The 16,087-nt window shown below is 36.7% G+C and overlaps 2 protein-coding genes and 1 pseudogene across 2 annotated transcripts; 1 reads left to right on the forward strand and 2 right to left on the reverse strand.

Annotated features, from left to right (window-relative positions):
• Positions 1 to 5,415, forward strand: part of LOC139854032 (uncharacterized) — a 91,671-nt pseudogene extending 86,256 nt beyond the window's left edge.
• A 1,270-nt stretch (positions 5,416 to 6,685) lies between these two features.
• LOC139855503 (laccase-2-like) lies at positions 6,686 to 9,501 on the reverse strand. Its single transcript, XM_071844731.1, has 6 exons — positions 9,367 to 9,501; positions 9,104 to 9,255; positions 8,527 to 8,771; positions 8,303 to 8,431; positions 7,063 to 8,031; positions 6,686 to 6,816 (listed from the first exon to the last, which is right to left on the reverse strand). Exons 1-6 carry the CDS (start codon positions 9,499 to 9,501, stop codon positions 6,686 to 6,688), a joined length of 1,761 nt encoding a protein of 586 aa, XP_071700832.1.
• A 1,831-nt stretch (positions 9,502 to 11,332) lies between these two features.
• Positions 11,333 to 12,077, reverse strand: LOC139854033 (uncharacterized). The gene is made up of 2 exons (XM_071843360.1): positions 11,647 to 12,077; positions 11,333 to 11,513 (listed from the first exon to the last, which is right to left on the reverse strand). The coding sequence occupies exons 1-2, from the start codon at positions 12,075 to 12,077 to the stop codon at positions 11,333 to 11,335; spliced, it is 612 nt and encodes a 203-aa protein (XP_071699461.1).
• Positions 12,078 to 16,087: the final 4,010 nt, after the last annotated feature.

A 16,087-nucleotide genomic window follows, 5' to 3' on the forward strand; every position in this document is an offset into this window, starting at 1 on the left:
CTAAACAACCCAGGGGAGATGGAGATGGTGATGGTGATGGTCAAGACACTGGCCCTAAGCCCAGCAACGCTCATACTGAAGCTGGTGGTGCACAGGCAACTGGTGGTACTCAACCCAGTGTGTCTGCCACACCAGTGGATGATATTGGTTCTGGCAGTAAGCCCAGTGATGATTCTGATATGGCTGTAGCTGAAGCTTTTGTGATGTCTCAATCTATTGAACGTAAAATGAAGAGGAAGTTAGAGAGACATCAAAAGCGACAGCAGGAACTAGATGATGCCTTCAATGCCAAGTTTGAGGCCTTTGCTGATCTTAAACGTCGTAAGATTATGCACAGAAGATGGCTGAGTCCAAAAGCATTGGAAGTCGATGATGACCTGACTGCCTTTGATAAACACAGAAAAGAGGCAAGAAAAAGAAATGCCAAGTTCATGGTCAAATTCGACAAACAGAAGGCAAAGCTGTATGCACAGAGAGCAGAAAGAATCAGGAACATGACTCCTGCTGAGATGAAGGATTACCTTGATTCTACTGCGTCAACTGGTGGAGTTAGAGCTGATATTTTCATGAAATGGGTTGATGCTATGTTAGAACCCAGCTCTACTCCTCAACCAGCATCTGCTGCTCAGCCAGCTACACATCAAACACAGCCAGCAGAAACAATCATCCTTAATGATGATGATGCTATTAGACAGGGGGAGCATCTTGCTATTGTTCCTTACCTGCCTCCTATTCAACCAGTACCAACACAAGAACCATCAGCTGAACCCATGCCTATTGACAAATACAGGGTGAAATCTGCTCCTAGGGACAATCAGCCCCTGAGGAAAGGACCCCTATTCGAGGCAGCTGATGAAGGTACTGATGTGGTTGAGCCAGCTGATACTAATCAGTCAGCTGGCATTGAAGACACAGCAAGGAGTGCTGTGATAGAAGACCCAGCCAGAAGTGTGCTGCTGGGTAGTACAAGTGTTGAAGACCCAGCAAAGTCGGTTGAGCTGGGTGCTAAACAAGTAGGTGATGAAACGGTTGATCCTGCTCACTTCACAGTCTGGGGAAGAGACGGCCAAACATTTGTTCTATCTCCTCTTCCTCCCCAGATTCAAGTTTACTTTGACAGAACACAGGATAACCGGGTCAATCAGCATCCAGTTAGTTCATCTGGCAGCTATGAATCATCTATGTATCCTCCATCTTCCCCAAGGGTTCATGACAAACATATCACTTGGGAAGATGACTCAGTAACCCATGGTGAGCCAAACATCAGAAAAATGAATCCAGATGAAAGAGATGCCTACAGACTTCAGATCACTGTTCCAGAGTTGCTTGAACAAAGACAAATTGAACTTAATGAAAGAATTCGTCAAGTCAGGCTGCTGCATCACCCTCTTGATCAGCCACACTATATTGCTGCACTAAACTTTGGCGTTGACATTAGGGTGTACTTGAATAACAGTGGTCTCAGGCTCTCCACTACTGATGAAAGAATTCATTTTGAAGATGCTCTCCAGATGGGTATGGACATAAGGGAGTATTGTGCTGCCCTTAGTACTGAAGAGGGTAGAAAGATGGTTGAAGCAGTAAGATCCCTGAACATTTCATATGATGATTATCTGATGGGTTTAGCTGCTGAAAGGGAAGCCAGAGAAGCTGCTGATGCTGAACTTGCTGAACGTTCAAGGCTTCAGGATATTGAAGACAGATTGGCTGCTGACAGAAAGCAACAGGCTGAGTCCCTCAAACTAGCCAGAGCCATTGTCAAAGAACAGGATAAGGTTTTTGATAAGATAGAAACTGCTAAGGAAGTACCTACCACTGCTCCTGTAGTACCTGATCACAATATTGAGTTTCCTGATACTTACTATAAGAGCAGGTATGGTAATGTGATGAATAGAAGATCTAATCCCTGCAGAATTATCAAGGTAAACAGGGGGACAAAAAGGGCTTTTAATGTTGTCAGGGAGAACAATGTTCAAGAAAGGATTAGTTTTGATGACTTGAGAACTCTTGGATTCAGTGAATGGATAGAAATCTTGGAGTATTTCATTGGTAAAGGTGAGAGTGCTATCAAGAGTGCTCTTAAGACTGAACTCCAACAGCTGTTCAAGAAGGCAACTAAGTTTGGGAATGCACCAGTAGTTGATGTTGATGAATTTCTTGCTCAAAAGCCTAAAAGGAAGCAACCTACTGGTGAAGGACCAACTGGGAGTAGCCGAATTGTTCTACCTCCTTCCATCCCTGTTTTTGACCCTGCTGAATTACCTCTCCTGTTCCCTGAAGCCTGGAAGATTAAACAAGAGGAGCTATCTGATGAAGAAAGAGAAAGAGAAAGGGATAAAGATAGATAGTCTCCTATGTGCTCAACTTGTATCTTTGTAATTTACCTTTTATTTTTGAATTATCTTGTAATTATTGTATATATCTGTTGTAATGTAAGTAAAGTGAGTTATTCTTCAAAATCATATCAAATTATAAGATATAGATAACTCATCAAAAGATCCCAAAACAAACTTAAAGGGACGAATTTACTGTCTACTCTCTCTAGGTCCCTAATTGCTGGCTTTAGTGTTTTCTCTTCAAGTCATAGGTTTTGTCATCATCAAATAGGGGGAGATTGTTGAGTCCCCAAAATAATTAAGGATTTAATTATGACAAAACAATATTTATTTGCACTAAAGTGTTATGTGCAGCCAGCACACGTTTGTTTATGTATAGTCAGCTAATATAGCTGTGTCGAGTGTTTAGTATGCTGCCTAGTCTATCAGCACAAGGTAGATATGTATTCTTCGAATCAGCACAGGATGTGCACCCAGCAAATCAAGAATATCAAGTGACTCAGCATATGAAGGACCAGTAAGTCTGGATATTAGCATACAACACAAGACAGCCATGCTCCATTACAAGCATGGTAGTTTCCCAGAGTGGTCTACATCAACGCACTATTCAACAGAAGTCGAAGACAAAGTTGAACAGAAAAGGACAGGAGTCGGCGGCTGACAAGTGACCTTACAAGACCACGTGGGAATGCAGAAGTGGAACGCATGTGCAGACATGTGTTATACTTTAATCATACCTAGGGAACACAACATTCCATTTGTTTAAATCAAATGGTAGTGCCAAACCGAATGGGTGTGTTCCAGCAAATAGCTACCTAAGAGGAAAGAAGGAAAGCACGCCTTCTGACACAATTGTCCCCACAAGTACAAAGCATCCAATGTACTAGTGGACAATAGACTAATTACACAGTTAATAGAACTACTATATATATTGTAGTATCCACTATTGTAAAAAGTAGTGGTGTGGGTTTATCTGTTAGAGTCAAAACCGTGTAATAGCTTTAGTTTATCTCTTAGCTATAATCTAGGTAATCTGTATCAACCAACTATCATTTCCGCCAAGGATAGTTGTGATTCTTTCTGATTTAATCAATAAAGAATAACAGTTGAAAATTACCTGTGACTCTATCTTATTTACTACAGAATACTAAACGTGATTAACTGACTAGTTAATTAAGAAAAGAATTGTATTCACCCCCCCTCTACAATACTCCTGTTGTTATTAAGGGACCAACATGTTCGTTTTTAGCATTATCAGGGAGCAACAAATTGAAGGGGAAGAATGTTGTTGATAAGGGTACTGGTGACAAGCAGGGTAATTCTAGTGGTATTTTGGTTGCTGCTACACAAAGAGCAGATGGTGATCTCAGAGCTCAGATGAACAAGAGGTTCAGATTCAGAAGATATGATGGTGATGTTGTGAAAGTTAAAGTTGAAAATTCTGAGTTTGAAGGTGTGATTTTGCTGTTAACAATGGCACATTTGCCAGACAGAAGGTTAAGAGTAAAAATGAATCAAATTGTACGTTTAGGTTTTTGTGAATGGAGAGGCATAGCTGTTTGTATCAAGGAGTATGCAGGGGATCAAGTTATTGTGAATGAAGTGTTAAAGAGAGTGTGCATGTTGGTTCACTTGGTGTTTGAAGAAGGATTCACCAGTATTAAAGATTATGAAGTGTTTTGTGAAACTTTTAACCTGGAAATGAAGAAGAGAAGAGTTAAGGGACATGTTGAAAGATATGCTGCTCCTGAGCATTTGGAGTTTGTTGATGACAAGTATGTTGAATACTTGGATGGCTTGATGATAAAGACTACTGGAAATCAAAAGATGTTGATTAGATGTGATCAGTTTGAAGAGGCAAGCATTGATATGTTGATTAATCTTTTGTCCAGGTGTGAAACAGAGCAAACATTTCCTTTTAGGGTGCAATTATTGAAACACTTGTATAGCAAGCTGAATATGTTGAAGAAAATTCCTCACATGAAGAGCAAGTGTAAGCTTATTGAAAAGGAGTACGCTAAGGTGGTTAATTAAGTGTACATGTTGTTTTGACATCATCAGATAGGGGGAGATTGTTGGAAAAATGAAAATCTGACGAGTCAAAAGTATTTTGCAGATTTTAGAATCTGGAGATTTAGAGTCTGAAGTTGCAGACTCTGGAATTTGCTGAAGTCAACGGTTGAAGTTTTCTTGAAGCCAAAGCTAAAGATTATTCTGGAGATATACTTAAAGTTTAAGAAGATATGTTTTGAAGATTTAGTTTTATCTCTAGAATTGACTTTTGAATTAATAGCTAATTTGTTTGATTTTTAGTTTATCTTTTCCTTATTTATAGCGAAGTAGTTTTGAAAACCAAATCTCCAGATTTGGTGTTTATCTGTATAAATAGGGACGTATGGTTTAGTTTGAAGATGTACTTTACACGATCAATATCATTAGTCTTCTATACTATTATCGTGTTCTCTCAATTTTTGCTATAATAATTCATATTTATTGTTTAAGTGAGAGTCTGGTGTTCATAGTTCAATTACTGTGAACTAATAATTGTATCTTGCTAAGTATACAGAAAAATTGTGGTGCCAACTGCTTTGGTGAAGTTTGGACCGTATCATTGGGCCAGGCACCCGATATATGCATCTACGAGGCTTCTGTTTTTGACTTACTTTTTTGCACTTCGGGCACCAATTAGTTTGCTTTTTATTATTGCGATTTGTTTAATGTACTATGAGCAGAAGGTGAAATTAGAGGAGGGTTTGATGGCAGAGACTTTCGGAGATGGGTACACGGATTACATGAAAAACGTCTCTTTCGTCTATTAAAATGTTTTCCACGTACTTTTGGAGAGACTTCTGTCACTACTATTTGCGTTAGCTCAAGTCAGTCAGTGTATTCAGATTCGTTTGAATCTGATAGTGTGAATGTAGAACCTTTTAATGGTGCCATCCAACTTCATGCCAGGAATCTAAATTATGGATCAGAAAGAGCTGCAACAGCAAGCAAGTCGGATATCCAAATGTTTTGTCATTTCTTCATGCAGAAGCGGTTATCCACAGAAGTTTTTATACCTGTTAGGCTGTGATGCCACTAGCTAAAATGATGAAGTTCATTGCTTTTGAGAAAGTTCAGTTTTCTTCATTAGAGTCAACGCGTATGAAGTTTGACTTATGAAAATGGCCTAAGAGGAGAAAGATATAGATTACCAATTTGTGGTTTATTTTTAAGCTACATATGGTGTTTTTTGAGTTTAAAGGAGCTGCTCAATGGCTTGTTGAGGTTATAATGTACTAATGGAAATGATAGAGAACATTGCCACATATGACAATGATGGAATTATGGCAATTGAAGCATTGAAAATTTTAGACATAAAGATTGCGAAAGGAGGAAACAAAGCTGCTGTGGATGTTCAAGTTCAATCGGAATTGTTTGAAGATCTGATGCAACTATGTTTGTTGTTTACTTTGTTTTTTAAGGAAGGATCGTTACGAGTTCAAACTATTACAAGATAGCTCGGTGGTTGGGGCCTCGAGTTCCTAGCAAGAGGTCTCAGGTTCGTTCGAATCCTGGCTGCGTACATCAGGGTATGCAGTCGTATTACTCGCCCTTCCGGGTAGTCTGAACAAGGAAAACCTTCTACCTTTTACCCTTTTATCGTTACGTGTTCATTATATCACATGCCATTCATGTGCTAATTAGTTAAAGTCATATGCCAGTCACGTTGCATTCACTTGCTGTTAGTTACGTTGTCCTTAGTAAATTCAACTGTAACAGTGAATTGGTTGAGTAAGCAGCTATAAGTAGTACGCTGATGTAAGAGATAATTCATTCTTTGGTTGATTGCAAATCGTTCTCTCTCTTAAATTTTGTAATTCGTTTGACTAATTAATACTCCGTACATCGTAAAAGTCAATCTTCGCCCTAACACTAAAGCCGTTTCTTGATCTAAGCTTTCAGGTTGTTACGAGTTACTTCTTTAATTCAATTGAATTCAGGAAGTACCCAACATGCGTTTTATGTTTATTGGTTTCGACACTCATCAACTGTTTCTATACTTGTTTCTATACTAGTAAGTGTACAGCAGAAACTTTGTAAACATCAAAGCATACTTAGTTTCAAACGAATTGATACATTTTGTATGACGGTAAGCTTGATCGTACGTATTAGTGAGGCTTGATCGTATGTAATAGTGTTTGATGAAAAATGGTGTCAAGATCACAACTAAAAAATAAACTAAAAACACACAAAAATGAAAAGAATCACAAAAAAAAAGTCAAACATTTGAGGTGTACGTTCGATGCATAAATTAAATCGAACTATCAAATCTCTTATCGTAATTTCTTCCGGAGTCAAAGTCAACATTGTGGAAGATCGGCCGGTGGTGGTGGCAGCTTCTGATTTGAAAGTTTCCCGTCGTTAACCACCCACGCCATTCTCAAGCCCCACGTCATGTGTATCTCAATATGGCAATGCATGAACCAAACACCTAGTAGTATGCACAAATCATACTTAAAAAGAGTTAATTGTTGTATAATTACAGAATTATGTGTTAGAACTATATTAATTTAAAATCTATAATGTAAATAGTATTACATTATATTTTCCCACCAATTAATAAACTGTTATTAATAGTGTTACAGTTTATTAAGTTTTAATTTGTCAGAGAAAATCTCATCCGGTTACCCGTTAATCTGATCAAGTTTTAATGAGAAACAGTTGGCAAAAATATTACCTGGATTATCAGCTCGAAAGCGGATTGCGACCCATCCCCCAGAGGGCACGCCAACAGTGTTTCTCTCGACAGGATCAACGAGGTTAAACTTGAGTGGGTCCGTGGTCGAGTTGAAGTTCCCGGAGCCTTGGCCAACAACGAAAAAATTGAATCCGTGAAGATGGAGTGGGTGGTTTTCAGCTCCAAGTACACTGGTTCCTTGCATTATTAGCTCAACAGTGGTGTTAAAAGGTAGAACAATCACTTTGGTGCCATTAGTCACCATTGTGTTGTTTGGTGGGGTACCAGTATAATTGAATTGATTCAATGGAGTAGTCGGAAAATTAGTTGCGAAAACGCTATTTGTGTTTTGAGAAAAATGTGTTTGAAGTAATGCGGTGGTCGGCATTATGAAGGAAATGTTGTTGATGCTAGCCGCAAATTTGGTGGTGTTTGTTGGTCCTTGGCATGTTTGGTTTTTCGGACAAGGGTTTGTACCAAGTCCGAGCGCAAAGAAAAAACGTCTTTGGATTGTTTGTGGAACGTTTGCAGGGAATCGAGAGTTGGCCAAACTTCGGAGTCCATTCGTCCAGTTGGCAACAAATGACGTGGCGTTAATAGGAGGGAGTGGTGGAACTCGAAGAGATTTAATGGATGTGTTGGTGGTGATAACATTACCACCAACATATTCGAGAAGTCCGAATACAGTAGTGTTATCGAACGTCCCACTGGCCGCCGTAGAGTATGGTCTGGCGGCCATTATAAATTTAGAATTTGATGAGATGTTTTTTGTTTTGAACAGAACATCAGTAGTTTGGCCCGGTGCGATGAATATGATGTCGGTTTTAAATGGCTTTGTGTAACTTGCATCTGTACCAACGACTGTGAACGTGTGATTTGCGATCTTCAATAAAAGCTCGTCGTTGAGTGCCGCATTGATCAATCGAAGGAGATACGTCTTTCCGGGCTTTACCTTAAGTCTATACGTTTCTGTATGAACAATATTAGAATGTTATATAATGTCGAAAAATGAGAAAATTTATTAATTTCCCGTTATATAAATTATATATGCACTACGAAATTTTCTTAACATACTTCTAATCCGCGTTATGTAAATTTGGTTCAAGGGATTTAGTCTATAACTTAAAATAAATTTGGTCCCATTTTCTTTTATAAATATCATTGCTTATGTAGTACGGAGTATGTCTTTGGTATACTTTATTGATTGATCGATTGATGGTTAGTTATGCTAGACCAATACCATTTGATGAACAATTATTTGATGGGCCGGGGAATCCATTAATTGTGAAAGTATCGGAATTGTTGGGCCCAGCCCCAATTTTCATGGCCTGGTTAATTATAGCCTCAGGATCAGCCTTCCACCACTCTCCTATTACACAAATATAAATGTAAATGTCAAATTAACAAATTCCATTATAATAAAGAAAGTTGTAAGAACATAAATACATTGAATGTTTTATTTACCGAATACGATCGGGACTTCTTTGTAGGGTTTTACAAACGGGTACGATTCATTCCGTTTAGGGAGAATTATGATCGGTCCATATAATGTTGCTCTGATCCATGAAATATGGGCATGGTACCATAATGTTCCTCTTTGGCCGGTAATGGTGAAGTTGTAAACGTACGATTGACCCGTTTGAATAGGGCATTGTGTAATGTATGCTGGGCCGTCAGCCCATCCGCTCTGAAGTTGCCTAATTCCATGCCTGCCCGGCCCAACACAAAAACCAAACATTTGACCATCAAACCAACAAATAACTAACTACAATGGTGTATCTACGTACAATCACGTGAGGTCACGAGACACCACTAGTTCGAAAATCTTTATTATAAATTATTTTTCAAATTGTATAGAACACCAATAAATTTAACTACAAGACCTCATATAATTTTAGAATTTATATTTCTTTAGGTAAATAACCACTAAACTTTCATACATAATTAGTACTCAAAAAAGTTAAGGATCCCTTTGAATTTTGAACCCGGAATCGTCACTGGCTATCTATCAACCTAAAATGTATGATGAATAATTGCATACCAATGGATTGAGATATTGTTCGGAACATGGTTGACGACTTTTATGACTAAGCGATCCCCTTCTCTAGCGATAACCCGACGACCAGGGAATTTTCCGTTCACGGTTATTATGCTCTTTGTCTGGCATAATCTTGTCACATTATGCATCCGTATCTAATAATATAATTATAATTATCACATGAATACAACCTATATAAATATAAATAATGAATGTATACATCAAATGAACTATACAAAGATTAAAGTCAATATGTAAATGCTCACATTAAATTTATAGTGCCTAGTAATGCTAGGGCCACCATTTGCTGCTATTACAACTCCGGGGTACAAGCAAACAAAGCATGTCAGATAGAGCAAAACACCCAAGAAACATGGAGTAAGAAAAGACACTAGTCCCATGATTATTTTTGAAAAAAATGTAAATGCAAAGATATAATAGTGATGATGATGATATAAAATTATTGTTGGGGGTTATATATATAGGCCTAAGAAATATAAAACTATGGGTTGATATCAAAAAAGAAAGAAAGAAATAGATTCACCTACTGTATGGTAAGCAAGAATAACGTTTGAGTGTTGTCAACTTCTCGGACCAAACATATGTGCATTTTATTTTCGATATGTAACATTAGCTAACTTTTTAGTGTCTCTTGAAACAGCCGTAACTTCAAACAAAAGTACACCTTTCTTGTCCACGTTATGTTGGATATGAAATCAAGTCAACTACTATTTAAAATTATATTACATTCATGTGGATATTCATATCATATATCATACTCCGTATAAGTTAGATGACTACCTATCATAACTAAAACTTGTTTTACTTGTCACGTTACGACCACAATCAGCACGAAAATACTATAACTAACTCATAACTGAAAACTAGATATCATAAACAAATATATTAATTAAAATTAGAGTTCTACCTAATCATAATTAGGCTGGATACCTACTCTCTCTAGCTTCCTCCATAGATATGGCTAACACCTGGCCTCATGGTTAAACCCATCGAGGGTTGGTGGCTATGACGCCATAGTCATAGCTAGCCATGGCTAGCTCTTTGACTAAACCACGGGGATTGCTAATGACCGAGTGAAGGCTTTTGGCCCTTCGGGGTGATGTGAATCATGCTTAGGTAGTAGATCGACCTTTCATACATGAGAACTCTTGGTCCAAATATGGATGAGGTACCACATGAATGTTACTAGCCTTAACAACAATACTCAATTCCACGAATGTGGGACATGGAGATGTATGATGTAGAGAATCTTTACTGTAGAATAAAAAGGGAAGTCATTTATCCAACAACAAGTAAAGAAAATGTTTCTCCACTCACGGTTAGAAAAAGTCATCGCTACCTTTATTTGTTGCTGATTAATATGTTTATTAGTAACTCATCCAGTGAACTTTTGTGTGTCATGAATTCAACCAATCGAGTTAACAACAAGTGTGGATTTATCGGCGACTTGACTACCGCTTAGAGCCTAATTGAACTTCGGACATGTTTAAAACCCATGAAAATTTGATTCTACCATTTTCATGGCATCTCATACTTTTTTTAGCTTACATATGAAGGTCCATTCGGAAGCAATCTCTCTATCCATAGAACATTGAGAGAGAGAACTTTTTCTACTCTTCGGGTGTTTCACTATGAGTGGAGAAATGACTTCTCTTTATTCTAGGATAGGAAAATATTGTCTACATTTTACCTCCCTCATACTTCACATATGTGAGATTGAGTTTTGTTGTTTTTAGTTTCAGTGCATAAATGCAATGTTGATAACTTTATCATATCATGTAGAATAGTGAATAGTGAATAGTGATAATGATTCATAAGTCTATATAAGAAAATTTAGAATATATTTTTTTTAAAGGCAAGAAGAAATATTATTAATTATTAATAAAGATTAAAAGAATGTACATACTCGATTCTAAGCAACTAAAAAGAGAAGAATTTTTTTTCCCTCCCGATCCACATAAACCTCCACAATACACTTAATCTCACTTGGCATCAAACTGGGCAAAATGAAAATACAGCAACAAAGTGGCAACGACCCACCCATTAGACCAAATATATCAGAAGGCTTGTGCAGGAACATCGGCAAAACTCGATCAAACATAAATATCCAATGACTGTCCATGCAGGGACATGGAATACACGACAGATTATTACATACATTTACAACCGAATAATTAATCACGAGACAAAGCAGTCAGTTTCTTCTGTGGATCAGCCTATTCCACTCCGGTCTGTTATTGTACCCACAAGCTCATTCGGGTTGCTAACCCAACCATGCCAATCCAAGCTAGCTTTCTTCAATCTATTGGAGACCCAATCAAACCTTTTTGTTTGAATTTCATTGAGTAGAATGGCAACATTTTTTTTAATTTTGTTGAACACGATTGAGTTTCTATTTTTGCCAAATACAATAACAAGTAATCCAAGTAACCGCAAGCCACAAACTTTTAGAGAGAGGTGTGGAGAACGAAAAGTTTGCCCCCAACAGTAAGGAATCTAAAGAGAGATTTGGGGTTAAGTCATACCTCCACCATTTGAAAATACGAGACCAAATATCCTTAGCCAAATCACATGAAAATATAGCATGGTCGACATTCTCAAGATTGTTGTCACATACGGGGCAACGAATAGAGTCCAAGTCAATACCCCTTTTATCTAGTTCGATAAGCACCGGGATCCTCTTACGCCTTACCCTCCAAATGAAGACAAGAATTTTTAGAGGTACCAATCTGTTTGTTGCAGTTTCAATCACCATACTACCTGATGTCAGATCAGTTTGGTCAATTATACGCATTAGCTCGTGAACCGAAAACCCCCCATGACCAGTCATATCCCAACTCCATTTGTCCTCGACCCTGTTACATGGCACAAATCTAGATAACTCGTTAGTGAGATTTGTGAGGTCCCCTCGAAGCCTACCAGAGATTTCCCGGGACCAGCGCCAATCGGTAAGCATAGTGTTGTTTTCCCATCGGACTCTATCATGGATAGTGGCACTTTGATTTATATCCAGACGAAAAAGACGATTGTATTTATCCTTAAGTTTGATATCACATAGCTAATTTTCATTCCAAAAACTAGTCGATTTACCATCCGAAATTTGTTTTTTGAACGAGGTTGATGATAGTGCTCCAAACGAACATATATTTAGTCACAATATCATCCAAATATGTAAAGTTTTTAGTTGTAATTATTCTATTTTTAAGTTGCAATCGTTTAAATAAATAAATGTGAAGACAAAGCACGAAGATTAAAGAATTGAAGAAAAAGTGCCACTAAAGCCTGAAAAGTGCCACTAAAGTCATAGTGCACTCAAAAGTACCACTAAAAGTGAGTTAAAGACTTGCGCGGATTTTGGGAGTTAAGGAAAATAATTTTTTGTGCAAATTACAAATTGCAAAACGCAAAGTACAAGATATTAAATAGTACGAAAGGACGTTCGAAAATCCGGAACCGGGACCAGAGTTAACTCTCAACGCTCGACGCAACGGACCTAAAATTACAAGTCAACTATGCACAAGAATATAATATGATATATATATAATTATATAAAATTATATATATTATATTACATTAAATAACGTCGACAAGCTAGAAAACAAGGCAACGTAGCTGGATCCAGGTGGCCATGCGATCGCATGGCCTGGAAGCATGATTTCCATGCGATCGTGATGTGTTCTCTAAGGTGTGTATGAAATGGCTATCAGTTTTATATTTATTTACTACAGGAAATCACCTAAATTAAACTAAAACACAAAAGGCAAGTATACCTATCGTGTAACAATATAGCTAAGGTAAAGTCCGGGAGGTCGATCCGTGGACACTATTATTGGGTGTCTTACTAGGTCAAATTAGTTAATTAAGTAGTTAAACTAGATTTAGTGATATATAGTAATTATAGGTAACTTTGGGGGTTTTTACCGTTTAATGACCGGTTTGTCGATTTTAAAACTTAAGTCACAATTAAAACCTAATGCAAAATATAACTTAATTTAAAGTGTAAAGTAAATGACGATAATTAAAAGTACAATAAATTAAAAGTGCGATAAATAAAATGACAGTAAATAAAAGTACGATGAGATATAAAATAAAGGAATTATGCTTATTTAAACTTCCGTAATCATGATGTTTGACGTTTTGATTTTAATTTATTATGCTGGGTTAATTGTCCTTTGTCCTGGATTTATTTGATACCTATCTGGTTTTTGCCCATAATAGTTCATTGGTCATAATTATAAAATGATCGTCAAATTAACCTTATACCCGAAGTCAAATATTCCAACTAATTGGGGATTCGAACTGTAACAAGGTCTTAATACTTTGTTAATAATTACACCAGGTTATCGACTGTGTGTAATCCAAGGTCTTAATACTTTGTTAACAATTACACCAATTACCCTTGTATGTAATCCACCCTTGTTTTAATTAGTCCATAATTATTAATTTACCCACTTGGCCAGACTGAATAATAAATTACCCAACCCAATTGATTAATTAAATGATTGTAAAAGATGTCATATAAACGTCACTAAATAGGATATGCATAATCATTTAATAATTATTAGATTAACTAATTTGAAGATAGGTTCGACAGACTCCAAAGAGTTGTCATTCGATTAGACAATACCCCCCATCTATTAATGGTCCATGGTCCAATGTCCACAAGTGTCGGTCTTTTGTCCATACCCTAATTATGGTACAAAATCCAATAACCCAATCTTTAATATTTAGTCCAACATCATGATTACTTCGGCTCAAATAAGCATAATAATAACTTAGTTACGAGACATTAATTTAAAAAGGAAGAACATAGCTTACAGTGGTGAATAATCACGTAGCGTTACACGGACAGAGTTCCGACTTTAAAACCCGTAAAACATTTCTTACAATAACTCAATTATTATTAAACTTAAATTAAAATTAAAATTATAAATATATATAAATTACATATATAGAGAAAGAAGATTGGAAAAAGGTGTGTCTTTCTTCATTCTCCGTAGTCTCATTTTATAGGCAAATGTTGATTTGAAATTTTCACTTATGACCCCTTAACTATGGTCAATTAACAACTTTTTATTATTTATTATTATTCTTATTATGAATTATTTAAATATTATATTATATTCTTGTGCATAGTTGACTTGTACTTTCAGCTCCGATGCATCGAGCGTTGAAAGTTGGTTCATGTCTCGGTTCCGGATTTTTGAACGCCTTTTCGTTTAATTTAATATCTTGTACTTTGCGTTTTGCGGCTTGTACGTTTGTAATTTTTAGACGTTTCTCATCAATATATTGAACCACTTGGATTGTACTTTGTACTTTTTAGCTTTTTGGTCGTTTGTGTCTTCAAATCGTCGAATATGCCTTTTGTCTTCACCTTTTATTATTTAAACGAATATCACTTGTAAATAGAACAATTGCAACTAAAATCTTGTCTTTCTTGGGGGATAATACTATGAAATATGTGTTCGTTTTTAGCATTATCAATATTCCCACACTTGAGCGTTGCTTGTCCTCAAGCAATATAGTCTTGAAATAAAAACATACTTGAATCACTTCTTTATTCTTCACACTTTGTACATCAGTGATTTCAATACGGCGGTTATGAACAATGATAGTAACGATGTGGTTTACAGTCTCACATGACTATAAAAATTTAGATCCGTTAGGAAATTGGATCTTTATGAAAACATTTGATCTTTTGAAAATTCAATCTAGTTTTTACCCTAGATAAGTTTTCCGGAATAACCCTTCACCGGTGTTGCAAAATGTTATTGTGGGTTTCGGATTTTAAAATTTTAGCTCAAAACTTTACGGTTTTGTGTCACCCACTTGCTAACCTTGTATTAGGAAAGCAACACGTCCAGTTTACTTGTCCCGTATATTACCTTTCGGTAAACTACCGTCCGGTTGTAAAGGAAAGCGATGAACAAGAAACTGTTAAGGCAATGTCTAATGACATGCATTTTTTCATGGTCTAAAACGTGTCGGATGCTATTACTATCCTTTGTAGGAGCAATAGTAAAGATCATCCTATAATTTTTCTGGTCTGGCACAAGGTCCTGTCTTCGACCATGCTATGCAACCACCGTTCTTACGGTTGACACCCGATTTGGTTCAGGTGACCTAATGAATTCTGATGAATTCTCAGAATTTTACGTTCAATGGTAATGAACGCATTGAAAATAGGTTTTCAGAAAACAAATCGGTTTGTAATTTGATCAAAATATTTTCTCGTTCGAGTTTAGATATCATCGAATTCCATGAGTTTGTAATTCTCAATCTTTAAAGTCAATCTCAAGGATTGAGTAATATCAGGCTTAAAAGCTGATTTTTAATCTTTAAGGAGATTATCCTTACTGGCGGTCTGATTCGTTAGTCTTATCAAGCTAATTTGCACGGCGCCCTCTCCATTTTACGAGACAGATCCTCTCATGGTTAGGATAAGTCTGACCACATGGTGACCCTGTTTGATGCTGAGGTCCGTGGATTTCCTGCTGATTTTAGAGATGACTTTTCTAGATTTTTCGTCAACCTACAGCTGGTCTGGACGACAACTTCTTGACCTAAATCAAGAAGCGCGTGTCTTTTTCGGAAGACTTTACTTCCTTTTAATGATGGAATTGATTCATCGTGTAGATCCATCTTTCTTTCGAATATATTACAGTAAATCGGGTAAAACTGATTAGTTTAGTCCAAAACAAAAGTACCTGCAATAAGCTTGTACAGATATGTGATATATGTTTTAAAGAACTTGGTGAATTCTTCCCACACTCAGCTTTTATTTATTTCTTTCTTTGCCTTTTTATTCCCCTCTATTCCATTTTAAATAAATTCAAGCGTTTTGGGTTGTTTCTCAATTTATGTCCTTTCCAAGGTAACAATAATTTCGGTAGTATCACCTAGTTTTATCGTTCATAAATATGTATAAACATGATTTTGAATTCATTTAGTTGAAAATTTTTC

Source organism: Rutidosis leptorrhynchoides, chromosome 6, assembly GCF_046630445.1.
Source record: "Rutidosis leptorrhynchoides isolate AG116_Rl617_1_P2 chromosome 6, CSIRO_AGI_Rlap_v1, whole genome shotgun sequence".
NCBI lineage: Eukaryota > Viridiplantae > Streptophyta > Magnoliopsida > Asterales > Asteraceae > Rutidosis > Rutidosis leptorrhynchoides.

Bases quoted from the DNA above. Each gene is read 5' to 3' on its own strand.
- LOC139855503 (XM_071844731.1), bottom strand. From the start codon at position 9,501: ATGGGACTAGTGTCTTTTCTTACTCCATGTTTCTTGGGTGTTTTGCTC. The intron at 8,432-8,526 runs GTAAATAAAACA...TTTGTGTAATAG, and splicing joins AGAAGTCCCGATCGTATTCG to GAGAGTGGTGGAAGGCTGAT. The intron at 6,817-7,062 runs GTAATATTTTTG...GCATACTACTAG, and splicing joins CTTTCGAGCTGATAATCCAG to GTGTTTGGTTCATGCATTGC.
- LOC139854033 (XM_071843360.1), bottom strand. From the start codon at position 12,077: ATGCTTACCGATTGGCGCTGGTCCCGGGAAATCTCTGGTAGGCTTCGA. The intron at 11,514-11,646 runs GTATGACTTAAC...TGGCAAAAATAG, and splicing joins CGTATTTTCAAATGGTGGAG to AAACTCAATCGTGTTCAACA.